Source organism: Malus domestica, chromosome 11, assembly GCF_042453785.1.
Source record: "Malus domestica chromosome 11, GDT2T_hap1".
Taxonomy (NCBI): domain Eukaryota; kingdom Viridiplantae; phylum Streptophyta; class Magnoliopsida; order Rosales; family Rosaceae; genus Malus; species Malus domestica.
Window position 1 is genome coordinate 24,643,735 of NC_091671.1, and position 21,168 is coordinate 24,664,902.

The 21,168-nt window shown below is 38.9% G+C and overlaps 1 protein-coding gene across 1 annotated transcript; it reads left to right on the forward strand.

Annotated features, from left to right (window-relative positions):
• The first annotated feature begins 2,268 nt into the window (after positions 1-2,268).
• LOC139189498 (uncharacterized) lies at positions 2,269-3,381 on the forward strand. Its single transcript, XM_070808457.1, has one exon. The coding sequence runs from the start codon at positions 2,269-2,271 to the stop codon at positions 3,379-3,381; it is 1,113 nt and encodes a 370-aa protein (XP_070664558.1).
• Positions 3,382-21,168: the final 17,787 nt, after the last annotated feature.

A 21,168-nucleotide genomic window follows, 5' to 3' on the forward strand; every position in this document is an offset into this window, starting at 1 on the left:
CTTTGAAAGAGTGAGGCTTGGCTCTAAGTCATAATAGTCGACGGTACGTTCACCCCTGGTTGTCTTGATACGAATTTTTATCTCTCTTGTTGTAATGGGCTTGCTAAGAGTAAAAATCATTCCTCTTACCAAGAGACAGATACGTTTGGTGACTTAACGAGTAGCTAAATGAGGCAGGAGATGATGCAATGGGTATCTGAATGGCCAATATCTCCTCACTTGGTAAAACTTGACTTCCACTTCCCATTTGTTGATAGGGGTTAACCATATGGGGGTTCTCTTGGTATGTCCTTGCTTCGGCGGATGTGTGGTTGTAAGCCCGTGCTATCACCTCAGAGTAAGTCTTCCAAGTGTTGGCATTGATCATGTACTTGAAGAAACAATCACGTAGGCCTGCCGTGAAGGTCTTGAGGGCCGTCTTGTCATCTGCCTCAGCGCAGCGAGAATACTCATGGTTGAAGCGATCGGCATACTCTCGTAGTGATTTGTCCGGCTTCTGCCGAATAGTGTACAAGTCATCTGTAGAATGTAAGTGATCGGTCTGGAAGATGTGTTGAGAGACAAATAGTTTCCTCAATTCCTCAAATGAGTCTACTGTCTCAGGTGGAAGATGGCAATACCAGTTTAGAGCTCCGCCAGAGAGGGTGGAGGGGAAGAGAAGACATCGCTCTTCCTCGGTGTGCATCTGATATGCCATGGTGGACTCAAATAGGTTAAGGCGTTCAATTGGGTCCTCCCTTCTAGTATAGAGTTGTAAACCAAGCTTTTGTTTTGTCTTCGCTTGAAGGGGGTGTCGAGGATTCTTTTTGTAAGAGGGCCAGGTCTGGGTTGGTTCCAGTCAGGTATCTCGGCCTGACGTTCGGCCTTCAACTTGTTTACTTTCTCAATGAGCTGTAGGACAAAGGGGTCATGAGTGGAGTTATGTACCACTGGAATGTTCTTTCGTAAGTTTCCATCGCTTTTTGGAAGTAGGAAAGTATGAGCATGGGCGTGTAGTTTTTTCTTGGACTCGCCGTACTAACTTCTAGGGCGAGTCTGTCGGAATACCTCAGAGTCCCCCGTACCTTCATGTTCCTCTGGGACCTATCGTTCCTTCCCTAAATTGGCAACTGGCCTGGGTCGTAGGAGGGGATCGAGTCTTTTAGAAACCCTTGGGTTATTGATCTTCGAGCATATGTGGAGGGGATTCTCTCGACGTTGCTTTAGGAAGTCTCGGCAGTCACGATAAACGGCTTTGGATCCTTCCAACCCTTCTACAAAGAGGTGTCTTCCTCCACTTCTTCTACTTCGGGTCGAAGCATCTAGGTTGAGAGAAGTCTCATGTTGATCAATGTTTTAATGATTAGCTCGCTCCCCATCAGGGATACCCATGTTGAAAAGAGGTGACCCTCCGTGTTGGGAGGCACCCAGATGATGGTTGATGTCCACAGGGGCAACAAGCTCGCATGTTTGAGTATGCCTAGTTTCGTGGAGTGTCTCAAAGAGCTTCTCATACTGCTTCTGGAGGACCTCATTCTTCATTGCTATCTTGTTGTTCTGAGCTTCTAGCTCATCGACTTTAGCTTGAAGAGCAACCCTCTTTCCTTCCTTTTTTCGTTGCTTCGCACTATGTGCAAGAGGAGTGTCATTCTATGTGCTGTGGCTTCCTTCGCTTTTCGTGTTGGAAAGGGATGCCTGATCGAAAGAGAGTGTACGAATGGTGGAAACCAGCTTGGCAAAGCTGAAGAAAGTGGGAATAAGTGTCGTTCCCATAGACGGCGCTAAATGTTGAAGCGCAAAATCAGCAAGGACTTTGGTACAACAAAAAGTGTTAAGTTTGTGACCTTCGCTAGATTGCTCCTGTCACTAATGTGGATAAGTAAGTAAATGGATAGGGACAGGGAAGCAAACACAAGATGTACGTGATTCACCCAGATTGGCTACGTCCACAGAGTAGAGGAGTTCTCATTAATTGTGAAGGGTTTACATAAGTACATAGGTTCAAGCTCTCATTTAATGAGTACTAGTGAATGATTTAGTACAAATGACATTAGGAAATATTGTGAGAGAATGATCTCTATTTATAGAAGAGAGTTTCTAGTTTCATTCTGACATTGACACGTGTCGTGTTGTGATTGGCTTCTGATGTTAACACGTGTCGCACTATGATTGGCTTCTGATGTCGACACGTGTCACGCTGTGATTGGCCTCTTGGTTGAAGGGAAACTCTTTGGGGTCCTTGACGGTATAACGTTGACCGATGCTCAGTAGTTTCGGGATTGGTCAAGTATGGTACAAACAAAGTCTAAGAAAGAGCAAACTGACAAGGAAATCTTGGATACTTTCCGGAAAGTCCAAGTGAACTTACCTCTTTTAGATGCCATAAAACAAGTGCCCAAGTATGCAAAGTTCCTTAAAGAGCTTTGTACGAATAAGAGGAGATTCAATGATCAAGAAACTGTGGCATTAAGCGAGGAAGTATCAGCTGTTTTGCAGAGGAAGCTGTCACCGAAGTTGAAAGATGTCGGTAGCTTTACCATTCCATGTGTAGTCGAAGGGAAAGAGTTTGGGAGAACATTGTGTGATTTGGGTGCATCCATCAATTTGATGCCATATTCAGTGTACAAATCATTGAACCTTGGAGACTTGAAGGAAACAAAGGTAGTAATCCAGTTTGCAGATCGTTCAAATAGATATCCTAAAGGCCTATTAGAGGATGTACTTGTGCAAGTGAATGAGCTCATTTTTCCCGCTGGCTTTTTTGTTCTTGAGATGGAACATGACCCTATGCCTACTGCACTTCCTCTTATATTGGGAAGACCATTCCTTAGAACGGCACGTACGAAGATTGATGTCTATGATGGTACCTTAACCATGGAAATTGATGGGGAAAGCGTTAAGTTCAGAATCTTCAATGCCATGAGGTACCCTAGTGATTTTGAATCTTGTTTGTCTATTGATGTGTTTGACTATTTTGTGCAGGATTGTTTTAATGAAGGTGTGGGACAATATAATTTAGAGAAGGCATTAGTGCATAGCATTACACATGGAAATTTTAATTATTCAGAGCACATTGAAGAAGAATTAATCCATACAGTGGCCGCTCTTGAGTCTCTTTCACCAATTCGTGGTAAGTGTTCTTCCTATTTTATTTCTCTTCCTACTTCTAAGGAAAAAACTCTTCCTTCTGTGATTCAGGCACCCAAATTAGAGCTTAAACTGATTCTTGAACATTTGAAGTATGCATTTTTTGGAGAGGATGAAACATTACCAGTTATCATATCATCACAACTCACAGCAGAAGAGAGGGAGAAACTGATTCAGGTACTGAAGGATCAAAACTGCTATAGCTTGGAGTATTGCAGATATCAAAGGTATAAATCCAGCTACATGTATGCATAGAATTCTGTTGGAAGAAGGTGCAAAACCAACAAGGGAAGCTCAACGCCGTTTGAACCCACTCATGATGGAGGTTGTCAAGAAAGAGGTTATCAAACTTCTTGATGTTGGCATCATATATCCTATCTCGGACGGCAAGTGGGTGAGCCCCGTTCAAGTAGTTCCGAAGCGATCCGGAGTCACAGTTGTTAAGAATGAAACTAATGAGCTAGTGCCTACACGTGTGCAAAATAGTTGGAGAGTTTGTATAGACTATCGGAAGATAAATAGCACTACATGCAAGGATCACTTTCCAGTCCCATTCATTGATCAAATGTTAGAAAGGTTAGCTGGTCATTCTCATTATTGCTTTCTTGATGGCTATTCTGGATATAATCAGATTGCAGTTGCTCCGGAGGATCAAGAAAAGACGACTTTCACATGTCCATTTGGCACATTTGCATACCGAAGGATGCCGTTTGGACTTTGCAACGCTCCTGCCACATTTCAAAGGTGTATGGTAAGTATCTTTTCTGATATGATTGAGAAAATAATTGAAGTGTTTATGGATGATTTTTCAGTTTATGGTGATTCTTTTGATAGATGTCTACATAATTTGTCTCTAGTTTTAAAACGTTGCCAAGAAACTAATCTAGTCTTAAATTGGGAAAAATGTCATTTCATGGTTTCACATGGATTAGTTCTAGGGCATATCATATCTGAAAATGGAATTGAAGTTGATAAAAGTAGAACTTGTTAGTTCTGTACCCATCCCTACTACTGTCAGGGAGGTTTGTTCTTTTCTTGGACATGCAGGTTTCTACAGTAGGTTTATGAAGGACTTCTCAATGATTTCTAGACCCTTGTGTCGTTTGCTTCAAAAGGATGTAACATTTGATATGAATGAAGAGTGTGTGGTAGCATTCAACAAGCTTAATGAGTTCTTATCCATGGCTCCTGTGATCATACCACCAGATTAGAGTTTACCTTTTGAGTTGATGTGTGAAGCTTCAGACTATGTCATCGGTGCAGTTCTAGGGCAGCGTGTCAACAAAGTGCCACATGTCATCTATTATGCATCTTGAACACTCAATAATGCACAATTGAATTATTCAACAACAGAGAAGGAACTTTTAGCTGTTTTATTTGCTTCAGAAAAATTTAGATCTTATTTGATTGGGACTAAAGTTATTGTGCTTTCTGACCATGTAGCTTTGAAGTATCTACTCATAAAAAAAGATGCAAAACCGCGACTCATTCAATGGATACTTCTACTTCAAGAGTTTGACTTGGAGATCAAGGATAAGAACGGGAGTGAGAATGTTGTAGCAGATCATCTTAGCAGATTTGTGCATCCAAACACAGATGAAGATCTCATCCCTTTACCTGAGAGTTTTCCGGATGAGCAATTGTTTTCATTAAAGGCTACTAACCCTTGGTATGTAGATATTATCAATTACAAGGTCACTAAAAAGATTCCGGATGATTTTACACGTGCTCAGAAAGATAAGATTGTCAAACTCGCCAAATACTACGAGTGGGATGATCCTTATTTGTGGAAATATTGCTCTGATCAATTGATTAGAAGGTGTGTCCCCGAATCTGAGTTTAAATCTATTCTAACTTTTTGTCATTCTTATGCATGTGGCGGCCATTTTGGAGCAAAGAGGACAGCTCTTAAGGTGTTAGAAAGTGGATTTTATTGGCCTAGTTTGTTTAAGGATGCGTATGAGTTTTGTGCAACATGTGATCGTTGTTAACGAACAGGTAACTTGGGCCCAAGAAATCAAATGCCACAAACCCCTATTTTGATTGTTGAGATCTTTGATGTGTGGGGCATTGATTTCATGGGACCTTTTCCATCTTCTAAAGGTTTTCTTTACATTTTATTGGCTATGGATTATGTTTCTAAATGGGTGGAAGCAAAAGCCACCAAAACTAATGATTCAAAAGTTGTTTCAGATTTTATTAAGAGTAACATCTTTGCAAGATTTGGAATACCTAGAGCAATCATCAGTGATGGAGGGAGTCACTTTTGCAATAGAACATTTGAAGCGTTGCTTAAGAAGTACAATGTCACACATAAGGTGTCTACACCTTATCATCCATAAATTAGTGGTCAAGCAGAAGTATCAAATTGTGAGGTGAAACAAATTTTGGAGAAAACTGTGAGTCCTAGTAGGAAAGATTGGAGCATTCGCTTGAAAGATGCATTGTGGGCTTATAGGACTGCTTATAAGACTCCTATTGGAATGTCCCCATTTCGGTTAGTTTATGGGAAACCATGCCGTCTTCCAGTAGAGTTAGAACACAAAGCTTATTGGGCGATCAAAGCCTACAACATGGACATGAGTGTTGCCAGACAGCATAGAAAGCTTCAATTGAATGAGTTAGACAAAATCTGGAATGATGCATACGAGTCTAGTCGAATATACAAGGAGAAATCAAAGGCATTTCATGACAAGATGATATCAAGGAAGAGCTTTTCCATTGGACAAAAAGTTCTTCTATTTAATTCTTGCCTTCGGTTATTTCCAGGTAAACTTCGTTCTCGATGGGTTGGTCTATTTGTTATAACTAATATTTTTCCTCATGGTGCAGTGGAAATCCAAAGTGCAAAGACCGGAAACATGTTCAAAGCGAATGGACATAGAATCAAGCCATATTATGAGTCTTTTGCGGAGCATGATGTGGAGGTTGTACCCCTCCAAGAACCATCTCCCCTTGGATGATTACTCTTGGTACCATTCGGCTACGGACGTAAAAGCAAGCGCTTATTGGGAGACAACCCAATATTTCTATTCATTGTCTTTTTATTTCATTTTCAATTTTTCGTTTGTTTTTGTTTTCTAAATTTTCTTGCATGCTAAACTAAACTATTTCTTTTCTTTGTAGGAAAATTTGATCGTGCCCACCATTGGAGTTGATTGCAGAATTGGAGTTTGGGGGTCATTGCTTGATTTTACTGCAAATTGGGGAAGTTTTCAGTCCAAATGCTTCATTTTGTTTCTTACTATTTTGTTTTATTTTTATTTTATGCATTATTGTGTTTTTTTGACATTGGGGACAATGTCCAGTTTAAGTTTGGGGGTAAGGATTGAAAAAAAAATGACCAAATTGAAAATTTTAACTGGTTTGATTTGTTTTCGTGTTGTTTCTTTTTGTTTTCTTAGTTTTATTTACTCTAAACAAAAACACAAAAACATTCAGAAAACTTGAAAATTCAAAAAAATATTGTCTTGTTTTATTTATTGCTTTGAATTAGATTTTTGTTAGTTTCCCGACCCAATGATATAATTGGATTGAATTTGAACTACAGGGATCAAGAACTTAGTAAGCATGTGTTGTGTGAAATTCCTTATTCTCTTGTTAGCCTTGTACGTGTTTAATCATCTGTGAAAAACCAAATCCACATAGCCTTGTTGATGTGAAACTAAAGTATGACTTAAAGATTCGCATGTGAATATAGTGACCATATACAACCTATGTGAGTTTTTGAGCCTATTGAAAGTGTGCATTTTTCATACACTCATATTCTTTCAAGTGTGATGAACTTATGTGACTTACATCTCTAGAACTTGCGTAACGATCTTTCGAAATGTTTGTCATTTGATTGCATGAACTTAAAAAGGATAGAGGCATTAGATTTATCACCATGGCCCCAAATAAGTATGTGTCCTAAAGAGAAATGATATCATTAGATTGCCAATTTGAGCCGTATATATTGAGCCTTTTATTTCTTATCACCAGATATGTCTACCCTTATACCTTAAACATTTTTCCTTACCCTTTCCAAGCTAGCTAGTGAGCAATGTGAGATTGTCTTATGAGAAATGTTTGTGAAGTGCTTCGAAGGAGTTTTGAAAAAGAATAAGTGTGGGGGTATTTCATGTTTGTATTTAGTTATGTGCAAAATTGGTTCATAAAAAATAAAAAATAAAAAAAATAAAAAAAAGAAAGAAAGAAAAAAAAATTGTATACAAAGAAAATAAAAAGTTTTTTTTTTTTTTTTTTAAGTTTCAGTTTAGGGGTGTGGTTGGAGGTATTAGTAGAGTGGTTGGAGAGTTTGAGTTCTTGTAAATCTCAACAAGAGAATTGCTTGCAATGTAGCTTGGAACTTGTGTTTACCTATCCCTTCATTTCTATAACCCTCTCCCTAGGCCTCATTACAACCAATAAAAGTCCTCTTGATTTAAGTTTTGTAATTATGATTGTGGAGATGAAATCTTTATGCAAGCTTATGGTAGATCTTTCACATTTGATTCTTTGAGCAAAACACATTAAACTAAACATATGTGTGATTGCGTGTATGTCCCATGAGAAGATCACTAGTTAGCATGTGGTGTTTTAAAAAAAAACTTGAAATTGCATTAGCATGGCTATTACACACACTACACTTCATGGATGATTAAAAGGTTACTGCTAACATTTGAATAAGGAAGATGAGCTTGGATTAGCTTGTTTGGTGCTAGCTAAGGTTCTTAATGATTTTTTTTCTTGAATGAAATTCTATGAGGTCACATAGGGGGAAGCTATTGTTTTTCATGTTGCTACTTTTTCATATTTTCTTCGTTTTGCTCTAGGACTAGCAAAAGCTAAGTGCGGGGGTAATTGATAAGCTCATATTTATATATATTTTACATCAAATTCACTTGTCTTTTCTTAGTTAGTTCCTTATATTTTTGAGCTACTTACATTGTTTTTGTGTTTTGTGGGATTTGTCAAGCAAAGAAAAGAAAAATAGTACAAGTTGGATTTTAAGTAACAAATTCGTCAAAACTGTCTGTGCAGGTCAGCTGACTTTGGAAGCGAGTTGTGAACAGCTCAAAATGAATTAGAGAATGAACCTTATATGGTTGGAACGCTACGGATGCCTATTTTCTGGAGCATTTCGCGGATTGTTAATATCATTTTTGTAGAAGAAGTTATGGTCATTTTAACACTGAAAGGTTCACAAGAAACTGGGCAGTTTGTAACTGCAATGAAAGCAATAAATCCAATAAATCTAGCAGCCAAAACTGATGCAGCCAAGAACAAGCCAGCTGATACCTATTCAAATATCAGAGGAAATGAAAATAAAGATGAGGATTAAGTGGGAGTAATTGGCATAAAGGATACCCAAAGAGTTACAATTGTTTTACCATTTCCTCTCACTTATTGTCATCACTAAATGGCTGTTAGTGGGGTGAGTTATGGAGCAGAAATGGGGCAGCAAGCATGGGCATAAAGGCTGTAGGTTGCAGCGGCAAAAGAAGAGTTTTTTGGAGAAATAATTTAGAAAAAAAAAATAGAAAAGAAGGCTGCAAGTGCAGCGGAAAGGAAAAAAGAAAAGGCAAGGCATTAACGTTGGGGAAGGAAGGAAGGAAGGAGGAAATCTTGGCATTCTCTTCTCTCGGTTTTGTCTTCTCAAACTCATGTCTTTCTTTTGGTTTTATTTGATAATAATGTGTAACTAAATTTTTAGTAGTTAGGGGCTGTTTTGAAGCCCCGAATATGATTGCAAGTTTGTTATGACATTTTGTTTGAATTACTTTTATGAATGGATGAAAATTGGTTCACTACTTGTCTCATTGATGAATTCTTTATTTGTTTTCTATGGATGCATACGTAGTAAGCATATCTAGGATTCTAACGCTATGAATATGTGTGTGCCTGCCCTTGTCGAATGAGGACCTACATATGTTCTAGAGTAGTACTTGTTATTTGCGATTAACATGTGAACCAATTTCTAAGATAAGTAAGACAACGCCAGTACTTACGATGCCTTGTGATGAGACAACCTCTTTTCGTTCTTATTGATTTCTACTTGTTAAATCTATGAACACACCATTCTAGATTGCATGCTAGGGACTAAGTTAAGTTGAAAACGCCATTCTCTTAACATACTACATAAGAAAGAATAATAGGTTGAGTTCAAACATTGAGCCAACTTGAGCATCTTCATCCGGAAATAAAAGGAATTTGAATGAAACATAACATGTTTGCATGATTATTTGGTGGTGGATAGCAATTCCCCTAACTCATTTTTCTTAATTTGTGAACTACTTAAAATTTGTTTCTGTCCTGTTTTTGTTCAATTTAATTTAAATAGCAAATAAACTCCCAAAATCCCAAACATTTGTAGAAGTGTAGCTCTATGTGTCTAGTATCTTCATTTAAAATTTCGTAGAATTTAGATAAGTGTAAGTCGGTCTAATAATTATTTTCCTGTGACTGGTCAGTAGGGACATCAACCAGTTTTTGTGACATTTTAAGTAGTTAGATAAAACAATCTTCTGTGGGAAAGACCCTTATTTTCATATGCTACAATTGACAAATCTTAGTGTTAATAAGGAAAATCAATAGGACATTTGTGTGCTACTTTGTGGTGTGCTTTTAATCCTATCAACGGCGGTGTGGTAATTTGGTTCTAACATTAATATAGTTAAAGAAAAAGGTTAAGAATTTAGACAGAATAATGAAAATCAACTAGTTGTAAACTGACTATCTGACAACTTTACACAACTATTCACAAGTCATCATATACCAACAGCAGACCGTCATGTATTCATCCTTTCCATACATTTTATTTGGTGTGGCAATTAATGACATCTAAATTGAACATCTATAAATGAAAGCCAAGGACAATTTAGTAGCCAAAACTTACTTCTTCCATAACCATGGCAACAACATATGTCATGGCTATGTTTCCAAGTGATGCTGAGTCTGATGATCTGACCGATTAGATCAAATTTTGTGCCAACTCATTCTTCGTCATTGAATGTCATTAAAAGTGCGTCGAACAAGAGTCCACCTTGATTGCATTACAACAATTGAACGAGGCATTGTACAAATTGGCCAAGTACAAACGCCAAATACATAGCTAAATGCGTGAGTATGATGAACTGGCTCTAAAAGAGGTGGAAGATGTACATCGTAGATCAATCACGTCATTAGCGATGAAGCAGCTCCAACAAGAGTATGACTCCGCTTTCAATGACCAGTCTGAGAAATTTCGTTTGTACTCCATCTTAACCCCAAAAGAGTATGACTCCGCTTTCAATGACCAGTCTGAGAAATTTCGTTTGTACTCCATCTTAACCCCAAGGGATATGATTGGGACTACGTTTACACGTGGATGACATTGTCAGAGATGGTGGTGTGTACAAGGAGCACGAGTACGCAAAAGCGACTCACAAGGCACCTAATGCGATGAAAGTTAAGCACTCAAATTAAACCCTCTTGTTGTCAAATTGTAGTATAAATGCAAGTAGGGATCGTTCTAAACTGGGGATTAGGAGGGCTTGCTAAAACCTCTAAACTAACTCAAAAACATAAAAACAAAGTTAAAGACGTTTGAATAGACTCAAAAGACTCAAAACAAGTTCACTAGACTCAAAACAACTTAAAAACACTCAAAACTGCCTAAAACACACAAAATGGGCAGATTTTGACTCTAACACAACTTTGGACGAATTTAGTGTTTTGACTTAAATCAAAACACTCTAAAACACAAACAAAACATATTTTAAACACTTTGGAACAAGAAAGTAAAATGGGGGTTTTGATTTGGATGAATTTGAAATAAACAAGCAAGTTATAAAACTAGGCAGATTATAAAATGAATTTGAGAAATAAAATGATGGATGGATTAGTTAGAGGTCCGTTCTTCACACATGACACACTTGTACATGAATCGATTTCCAATTGCTTTTCAATAAACTATGATGCTCAACACCCCAGATTAACCGTGATGCACAAATTAACCCTCAGATTTTCCTTTACTCATTGAATTGGATGAATGCATGCGACAACCCAAATCATTCTCTAAAAGTCCCCTATATGAATGCATAATAGAGATACAATCAGAGATCATTACGTTCAATGAAAATCATAAGTGTTGACGAGGAAATTATAACTATGAATGCATGATACAATTGCCAAGAATTCAATTAACACGATTGTGATAAACAACCTTCACTACTCATGAATATAAACTTGTAACGATTAGGTGAAACTCATTTATATTCTAGCATCTAATTCATGCATGAAAACTAAGTATGCATCCTTAATAAACATACAAGAATCAGTTATGAATAAAATAGATAATTGAATTGCAATCACAACTTATCAAATCACAATTGGAAGAAATCAATTCAAATCTCAAGCATGTTCATGGCTTCAAACTTCCCCCTAACTAAATAGGGGTTTAGCCACTCATAATTGCAACAAAATTAGAAAATAACAAAGTAGACATTGAAAGCAAGAACGAAGTACACCTAAAACGCTCCAAAGTTCCAAGCTTGAAATGCCAAGGACCTTTGTTTTCACCACCTTGTTGTAGCACAAGTGTCTAGGATGTGTATGGATATATGGATGGAATGGATTTGCACGGCTAAGAGATGAAAGTGTATGGATTGGTGAGATGTAGTATGGCTAGATGAATGGATGGAGGTCACTACAAGGAAATTGTGTTTGTGAATGAAGCTCTTTTGATGGATCAAGATTGTTCTTAGGAAGGGGAATGGTGGATGTATTTATAGGCTAAGGAGAGGACCACTTCAATTCCTTGCATGTGCAATTTGTATGGGTGTGTGATGTCCATGTTTCCCTTTACATTTGCACACACATGACCTCCATCATTTCAGCCACAAATCAACCCATTTTCTGCCTGTGTGTGTGTTTCCTTTGCCCATGTGTGTGTGTTTCCTTTGCCCATGTGTGTGTTTTTCCTTTGCATTTGCACACACATATTCTTCATTATTTCAGCCAACAATCCACCCATTTTCTGCCCATGTCAAACTGTCCATGCCATGCCTTTCTCTTTGTGTGTGTGCTGTCCATGTTTCTTCCATGTGCCTTGTGATAGGAGCATATTTATGCAACTTAGTTGGCTTGTTCTTGTGCATTTAAAGTCATTTTCGTGTGTTTTCAGACTCTAAGTACAAAGTATGCAAGAAGATGCATTTTGGAGGCCTTTGGAGCATGTTTCGGGCTTGGAATGGATAGCAAATGCATGGGCCAAGTGGATGGACGAATTTGAGAACTAAAGAGGCCAAGAATATGAAGAATTATGGTCCAAAAGATGAAGAAAACAGCCCAAAAATCTGTCACCCCAACTTGCATTCCTTGCCATGCAAAACACATAGAATTCCCTTTGGATTCCCATGCCATGCTTGATCACTCTTGTCCCCTACATAATTTCTGATTTCATGCTTTAATTCATTTAATTATTTCACTCAATTGCTTGATACCTCTTGTTCCCTTCACCCATTAGATTTTAGACAACCTTTACATCCATTACATGCACCAATTGATGCTCCATCATTCACATTTGGAATCCAATGGCATGTGTCACACATGTTGTTGCACCTTTGACCCATTTGTTGACACATTTCACCTCCCTTTCCATCTCTATGCAATGTACACAATCATTCATGCTCCCTAGCTACAACACCACTCAATTTTACCCTTCACACTTTGCATCATCACTTCATTTTCACCCTTGGACCATTGCACACCACACACACCAACTTGCCATGCATTTCATCCCTAGCCTAACCTGATTTTCTAAGGTTTTTGGGGCCTATAAATACATGTTTACACCCCTTGGCCAAAGGACAATCCCCCATATTCATCATTTTATAACAGAAATTCGTCCATACACACCCTAGGAAGCAAAACACCCCAAAAACACCATTCTAGTGCCTAGAAAACATAACAGCCACTCCACCTTCTTCCACCCTCTTTGCCTAGTTCTCCACCACCTTCCAACCATCAAACACTCTTCCACACTCACCCTAAACCCCTCCATATCATTCCCCATCCATTCTACACCATAAATCCACCCAAAAATCTGTCCACAAGCTTCATGCCGCAACAAGGAGGAAGGGAGATCCATTGATGCACTTGCTTTCCAAGTTGGAGCATTTTAGGTGTTTTCTTTCCTTTGATTTTAATGTCTAATTTTATGTATCTTTGCTTTATGAGTATGAGGAACTAAACCCCTCTTAGTTAGGGGGTGATTCGAAACCATGTACATGCTTGCAATATGATTTGATTACATTCAGTTGTTATTTCATAAGTTGCGGATTCAATTCGTTCATCTACTTGATTGATAACTTATTTGTGTATGTTGATTGAGAGTGCACGCTTAGTTTTCATGCATGAATATGATGCTAGATTATGAGGGAGTTTCACCTAATAGTTACAATCTTATAATCACAAGTAGTGAAGGTCGCTTGAAAACGATCGCGTTGAATGAATTCTTGGCACTAGTTTCATGCTCATCATAGTAACGAATGCCTCGTCAACACTTATAGTTCTCATTGTGCTTCATGATTCTTGATTGTATCTTTATTGTGCTCATCACGTAAGGAACCTTTGAGGAATGCTTTGAATTGTTGTATGCGCTTTTCCATCCAATTCATTAACTTAAGGAGAACTTGAAGGTTAATTTAAGCGTATCTAATTAACTTGGGGTGTTGAGTTTCATAATTTATTGAAAGAACAACTGAAAATCATTTTGTTTGCAAGTGTGTCATGTGTGGAGAAGAACCTCCTAACTAGCCTTTTATCCATCCTTTTCATCCAAAAACGTTTTACAATCTGTTTTGTTTTAAAGTTTCTGTTTTGTTTTCAATTTTCGTCCAAAACAAATCCCCCTTTATTTTGAAGTCTTAGATTAGTTAGAAAGTGTTTTGATTTGTGTTTCTAAGTGTTTTGATTCAAGTTTTCATCCAACTTCGTCCAAGTTCTTGTTAGGTTCTCAAAACTGCCCAAAAAGTGGTTTTTAGGCAGTTTTGAGTCATTAGGTTGCTGTTTTGAGTTTTATGTTTGTTTAAGTATTTTAAAGTATAGTTTTGCATTCTTTGAGTCTAGTTTAGTGTTTTAAATTTTGTTTTTATGTTTTTAAGTCAGTTTTCAAGTGTTTAGCAATCCCTCCTAATCCCCGGCCTAGAACGATCCCTACTTACATACTTTACTACATTTGATAAAAAGAGGGTTTAATTTTGTGTGTTAACTTATTTTTCGCATCAAATTTTGGCGCCGTTGCCGGGGATTAGCAACTTTGCTAATCTCTTGGATTGTTTTCTTTCGAATTATTGTATTTTGTTTAAGTTTCTGTTTAAGTTGCTGATTTGTTTTGTTTTCTTTGTTTTTAGGTACTAGTTTATGACCCGTAGCTCACAACCTGTTCGTGAGCATATCTCCGACTTTGACGGTGATTTTGAGAGGACTTTGAGAAGGAAAAAGAAATTGCAAGAGTCTAATCCTCTTAGTCCCGAGCCTGAATTAGAAGAGCAAGGTATAGCCATGGACAACCGTACACTCAAGGAGCTTGCCGCCTCGGGTTTGGATAATGCCGCACCATTGTGTATCCAATATCCCATGGCTACTCAAGGTAAAACCGAAGAGTTCGAATTAAAGTCAAGTTTGCTCCACCACATCCCAAAGTTCCATGGGCTGTCCATGGAGGATCCGAACAAACATTTGAAAGAATTTGAAGTGGTGTGCTCAAGTATGACTCCGGTTACCGTTGACGGAAGTATTTTAAAGATGAAGGCTTTTCCATTCTCTTTAATGGACAAAGCCAAGGATTGGTTATACGAGTTGGCTCCCGGTACAGTTACATCTTGGGAGAGTATGAAGAGGGCGTTTCTGGAGAAGTTTTTCCCAACTTCTCGCATCATTCTTCTTCGTAAAAAAATAAGTGGAATTCAGCAAAGCCAAGGTGAATCTTTCCCATCTTATTATGAACGATTTAAATCACTTGTTGCTTCTTGTCCACAGCATCAGATGAAGGAGGAGCTACTTCTTCAATACTTTTACGAAGGTCTTTTACCACTTGAACGGCAAATGTTGGATGCTTCCGCGGGAGGAGCTCTAGTGGATAAGACACCTAGGGATGCCAAAACTCTCATTGCGAATCGAGCACTCAATGCACAACAATATGAAGGTGTTGGGCAAAGAGACACCCCACGACCACATCATGTCAATGAGGTAAGTTCTATTTTTAAGTTACAGTCCCAAATGGCTAACCTTACGTCTATGTTATCGCAGTTGGTTGAAGGCCCCAAAACGCAAGGAACTACAATCTGTGGTGTATGCTCCATTCAAGGACACCAATCTGATCAATGCCCTCAATTAATTGAGAATGGAGGATGGGAATCGGCCAATGCTGTGGGTTATGGGAATCAAAACCAACCAAGGAATGATCCTTTCTCCAATACATACAACCCGGGATGGCGTGACCACCCCAATTTCAGATGGAGAGATGCACCACAATATGGCCAACAAAGTGGATTCCGACAACCCCCGGGTTTCTTTCCAAGGCCAATGGAACCACAACCACCTCCTCAGGCACAATCTTCCCAAACTAACCCAGGTACGTCTATGAATGATGATAAAACATATCAGTTACTAACCACCATGGCGCAGGGAATGCAGAACCAAGCAAAGGAGGTTAATGAGCTGAAGAAGCAAATGGGCCAAATGGCCGAATTTTTGGGGCAATTCCGTGAAAATGGTAAGTTACCAAGCACTACGGTGGTCAATCCAAAGGGTGGCTTCGAATCTACAAAGGCTATCACATTACGAAGTGGAAAAGAGGTGAGAAACAAGGAAGATGAGAAGATACAACTCGAAGAAGATGAGAACACCTACCCCACGGCAAGGGTACCATCACCCATGCCGCAGCCATCTAAGACATCCCATCCGTCCACCTCAGGTAAGAATGTTCCAAATGTTGTGATTTCGAATACTAATCTGCCCAATGTCCCCTTTCCTAGCAGATTTTTGCAATCAAAGAACGAAGAGGAGGAAAAAGATGTTCTAGAGACATTTAGAAAGGTGCATGTCAACATTCCCCTCCTTGATGCCATAAAGCAAATCCCGAAGTATGCCAAGTGTTTAAAGAAGCTTTGTACAACAAAGAAACGTGTCCGGGAGAAAGAAGTGGTACATGTAAGTGAGAATGTCTCCGCCATCTTGCAACATAAACTACCCCCCAAATGCAAAGACCCGGGAAGTTTTACAATTCCATGTGTCATTGGTAATACCCGTTTCAAATCTGCCATGCTAGATTTAGGAGCATCTATTAATGTTATGCCATATTCTGTGTATGCATCTATGAATCTAGGAGCACTTAAACATGATGGTGTAATCATACAATTGGCCGATAGATCTAACGCTTATCCAAAGGGAGTTTTGGAAGACGTTTTAGTGCAGGTTGATCATTTAGTCTTCCCAGCGGATTTCTATGTCCTCGAAATGGATGAATCGGACCATGCCCCTTCATTGCCCATCCTCCTTGGAAGGCCATTCATGAAAACAGCTCAAACGAAGATTGACGTGGCGAAAGGATTAGTCACTATGGCATTTGGTGGTGACATGATTAGTTTTAAAATTTCTGAATCCATTGAGACTCCTAATATTGTTCATTCTTGTTGTGCCATTGGTAAAATTGAAAAGATAAGACCGGACCATTCAGCACCAAGCACGAAGGATGCATCAAGAACCATGCAAGACGAGGGAATTGGAGTGGAGTACAAGGACCATACGGCCACTGCCGTCAAAATGCTCAAAGTGGCCGAAAGCACCATGGGGAAGAATGTTCACATTGCTGCCACTTCATCACATCACATAGGTAAGCCACCTAATCCAAATCCAATGCCATTTAAAGTTGATAGGTGGTTCCCTTCTTTGGTGCAGGTACCTAAGCAAATCCCCGATGGTGGGCGTATGAACATGAACCTTAGACAACACAACATCAACAAACATCACTATCCATTTCCGTTCAAGGATGTAATCTACGAGAACTTTGTGGAGCATGTTGTGGAGGATATCCCACTGCATGCCGTGGGTTCCAAAGAGAAGTGAAGGTGTTCATCGTCCGGCTGGAAGACGTTAAAGCAAGCGCTTTAAGGGAGGCAACCCATTTATTCTGCTTGATTGTCAATTTTATTACTTGTTTAATTATTTTTGGTTATGATTTTCTATTTTGAAATATTAACAAATATGCAAGGGATTTTTGACATTAAACTTCATGAAATGAACAGGAATCTGGGAAATAAAGAAACATAACATAATACAAGAGGAAGAGCCTTCACAAAGGTTGATTGGGAGAGGTCGCAGTAGTCGGCGGAGTTGCAGTAGTCGGTGGAGTCTCAGTAGTCGGTGGGGCCACGGAAGGAGGAGGTATCAGAGGTTGATCAGTTGGAGCTTCACTACGCGGTGCCGCCCCAGAAGACGAAGGCAGATGCGGTTGGAACAAACCCACAAACCTCCGGTGATCAAGTAAAATCTGACCATCATTTTCCTGCAGTTGGTCAATTTTCCTCTTCATGTTTGTGGCATAACTGTGTGCAAGCTTATGCAATTGTTTATTTTCATGCTTGAGTCCTCTAATCTCCTCTTTGAGACTCTGTATTTCAGCCACCAACGATTCAACATGACGGGTTCGAGCAAATAGGCGTTGGGCCATGTTGGACACAGAACCCGCACACTGCACGCTAAGAGCCAGAGACTCCTTAACCGCCAATTCATCAGACCGTCTAGCGAGCAGTCTGTTATCTCTGGGGGTGACAAGGTTCCGGGCCACCACCGCAGCGGTCATGTCATTTTTCATCACCGAATCCCCAACGGTGAGGGGACCGGTAGGGGATATGAAGGATGGGCGCCATATGTTGTCTGGTGAAGGTGGAGCTGCCTCTTCACCAATGTTCAAGTCAAAACGACGATCGGAAGGGCCAGACATTTTCAGAGGTGGTGAAGAAAGAAGAGAGGAGGACTGATCAAGATTAAACAAGTGCAAGAAGGGAGTGTTTACAGGAGGGAGCTCAAGTGTGTTGTGGAACAAAATTAACGCCTCTATAAAAAGAAGAAATCAAAGAGGCGCTCCTCAGAGAAGCGTCCTCTCGCAAATCGAAGAGTCGGGGCTCCTTTCTCAAAAGTCAGATTCTTTTCTCAAAAGAGGCGTTTCATTTCTTAAAGGCTGGGCTTGCTCAGAAACCACGAGCCGAACACCGAATTTCAAAAGATCAAATTGTCCAGACGTGTCGTCACTCGTCACATGCAACGGGCAGCTTTGCGGAAATTACGGGCAGCTTTGCGGAAATTACGGGCAGCTTTGTCAGAAAGCGCGTAATTTGTACTATTCATCCATCCACCGGCTGCCGACAATGAGTGAGGGAATAGTTCCGGTTGTGAAGAAAAGTCCTATAAGTATCTACCTTCGCCTTCCACAGCAAAGGCACACCCTCTCAGCACTTCTTCATCTCCGAGAATGTATTTCCAACACACCCTCTCAAGTCACTCTGTATTTCTCATTCCCTGGGATACCCCTGCAAACAACCCATCCAGAGCAAAAGTATTTCATATCATAAAGGTTGAAAGCAAGAGTATCTCATATCATGCATTCTCCATGTCCTTTTCCTTGTCTTTGTTCTAACCTGCAGGACATGGAGAAATTGCTCTCGAGTACTCGTCTTCCACTGCTGATGTACTTCCAAAGAAGCTGCCACATCTACCTGAAGAACAGATAAGGCAAGCGAAAATGATACCAGCAGCATGTGGAGACAACGTACAGAAGAAACAAGCAGAGAAGAATGCAGCTCGTACAATTAACCCAGCACAAGGAGTCCGAGCTGAAGAACTAGAGAAGCTGCCACATCTGCTTGGAGAACAAATAAGGAACTGCAACATCACCCCGTTCAAGATCAAAGCTGTGGAAAGTCAACAAGATCAACTATCTCCAAAACCAGATTTGCGTTCTTAAACTCTACTCTGTCTGGTTTTTACTTTGCCATATTTGTCATGTTTATTTGTCGTTTATTATTTGCTTGTTTTTGGTGTGAGTATATGCTTGAAACATTGAGGACAATGTTTGATTTAAGTGTGGGAGGGTAACCATTGTTTTGCATGAAATTCGTAGAAATTTATCACCCATTACTTCTAGTGTTGTTCCTTGTTGTTTTAAGTATTTTTTTTAAGCTGTTTTGGAGTGTTTCAGTGTGTTTTGACATAAAAAATCCGAAAATTCATAAAAATTTGAAAAAATTGTTTTTGAAAATAAAAAAAAAGAGTTGTTTTTGTGCGCTTATTTGTGTCTTAGGGTACCTTCCAACACAATGATGAGGATTCGGTTTGTAATTGCATGACTGTTAAAGAGAGTTATAAACATGGATGAAAGTTTGATTTACTCTTTATTTATGCGTGGTTGTGGTTATAACTTATGAAATCACATGTAATCATAAAAGAAAAAAATTAGTTTTTGTAACATGCTTGAAGGAAAGAACTCAAACTAACGCTACAACCTTGTGAGACTTGAGCTTAAACGTTTATTTGGAGAGTTAAAATCTGTGCATTCTTGTTTTCTAAAGTCGTTGCATGATCTCATTATTCTTTGCTTGGCTATTACTTAGAAGGCGTTTCATCATTTAGTTCCAAATGCTAGAACTCATGCCTATTTCATTCAAAGCATGCTATTGATTTGCATAAAACATATTCAAGATGAAGTTGTGTAGTTACCACCACCAAAGCCAAACTGCCATGTATCCCATATCGTTATATGTTTAAGTTAACCCCATTGAGCCTTGATAGCCTACATTCTTTGTTAAACCACATTATCCTTACCTAGCCTAGTTTAGGACCATCCATACCCTTGTTCTTGAAGCATAGTAAAACATGATTCAAATTGAATTTCTTTTGATTAATGTATGGCAGAAAACAAGTGTGGGGGAAGTGTGAGTTATTATGCTTGTTGAAAAGAAAAGAAGAGTTGAAAAAAAAAAAAAAAAAAAAAAAAAAAAAAAAAAAAAAAAGAGTTTTAAAGTGCTGCTTGTTGAAGAAAGGGTCCAAAACATAGAATTCGGCCCTAATTATTGCTTGAATTTTCCCTTCGTGTCTAAAAACTTTACTTGCTATTGCTTTAAGAACGATTGTTATCCTTATCCTTCATTTGTTAGCCATCACCCCAAGCCCCGTTACAACCCTTAACTTCATCTTGAGTGTCATGCGTTTCAATATGTGAAGTTTGAAATTGATATGAGCATATGGTGTCACTGGTTCTCGCATCTAAGTAGTAGCATTCCATTCATGAGATCATATCTAAACATGCTTATTAACTCCAGAAATTGCTTTCTTTGTGATACATATATGTGAGCGTTCGTTTTCATATCTACATCAATCTTCTCACATATAACTAGTATAGGGTGTGTAGTTAGAAAATCTGAGTGAAAATTGAGTGCATATCTTGTAAGGAATTGAGTGATTTCTCTAAGGCATGTTACTACATCAAAAACGTTATTTTAATCGATTAATTGTGAACAAGTAAGTGGTGACTATGATTAAGTACGTGCTTAAGTGTGAAGATGACTCAAATCTGTGGGGATAATAATTTTTAACATGTCATGTGCATTGGAAATCCCTGAGGCAAATGTTGGAAGGTTTAGGTTGTGTTTTATTTACTTTGTTTCGTTTTATCTCTTTGTTTTGCTTGAGGACTAGCAAAAGCTAAGTGTGGGGGAATTTGATAGGAGCATATTTATGCAACTTAGTTGGCTTGTTCTTGTGCATTTAAAGTCATTTTCGTGTGTTTTCAGACTCTAAGTACAAAGTATGCAAGAAGATGCATTTTGGAGGCCTTTGGATCATGTTTCGGGCTTGGAATGGATAGCAAATGCATGGGCCAAGTGGATGGACGAATTTGAGAACTAAAGAGGCCAAGAATATGAAGAATTATGGTCCAAAAGATGAAGAAAACAGCCCAAAAATCTGTCACCCCAACTTGCATTCCTTGCCATGCAAAACACATAGAATTCCCTTTGGATT

Coding starts and splice junctions, on each gene's coding strand:
- LOC139189498 (XM_070808457.1), top strand. CDS start 2,269: ATGGTACAAACAAAGTCTAAGAAAGAGCAAACTGACAAGGAAATCTTG.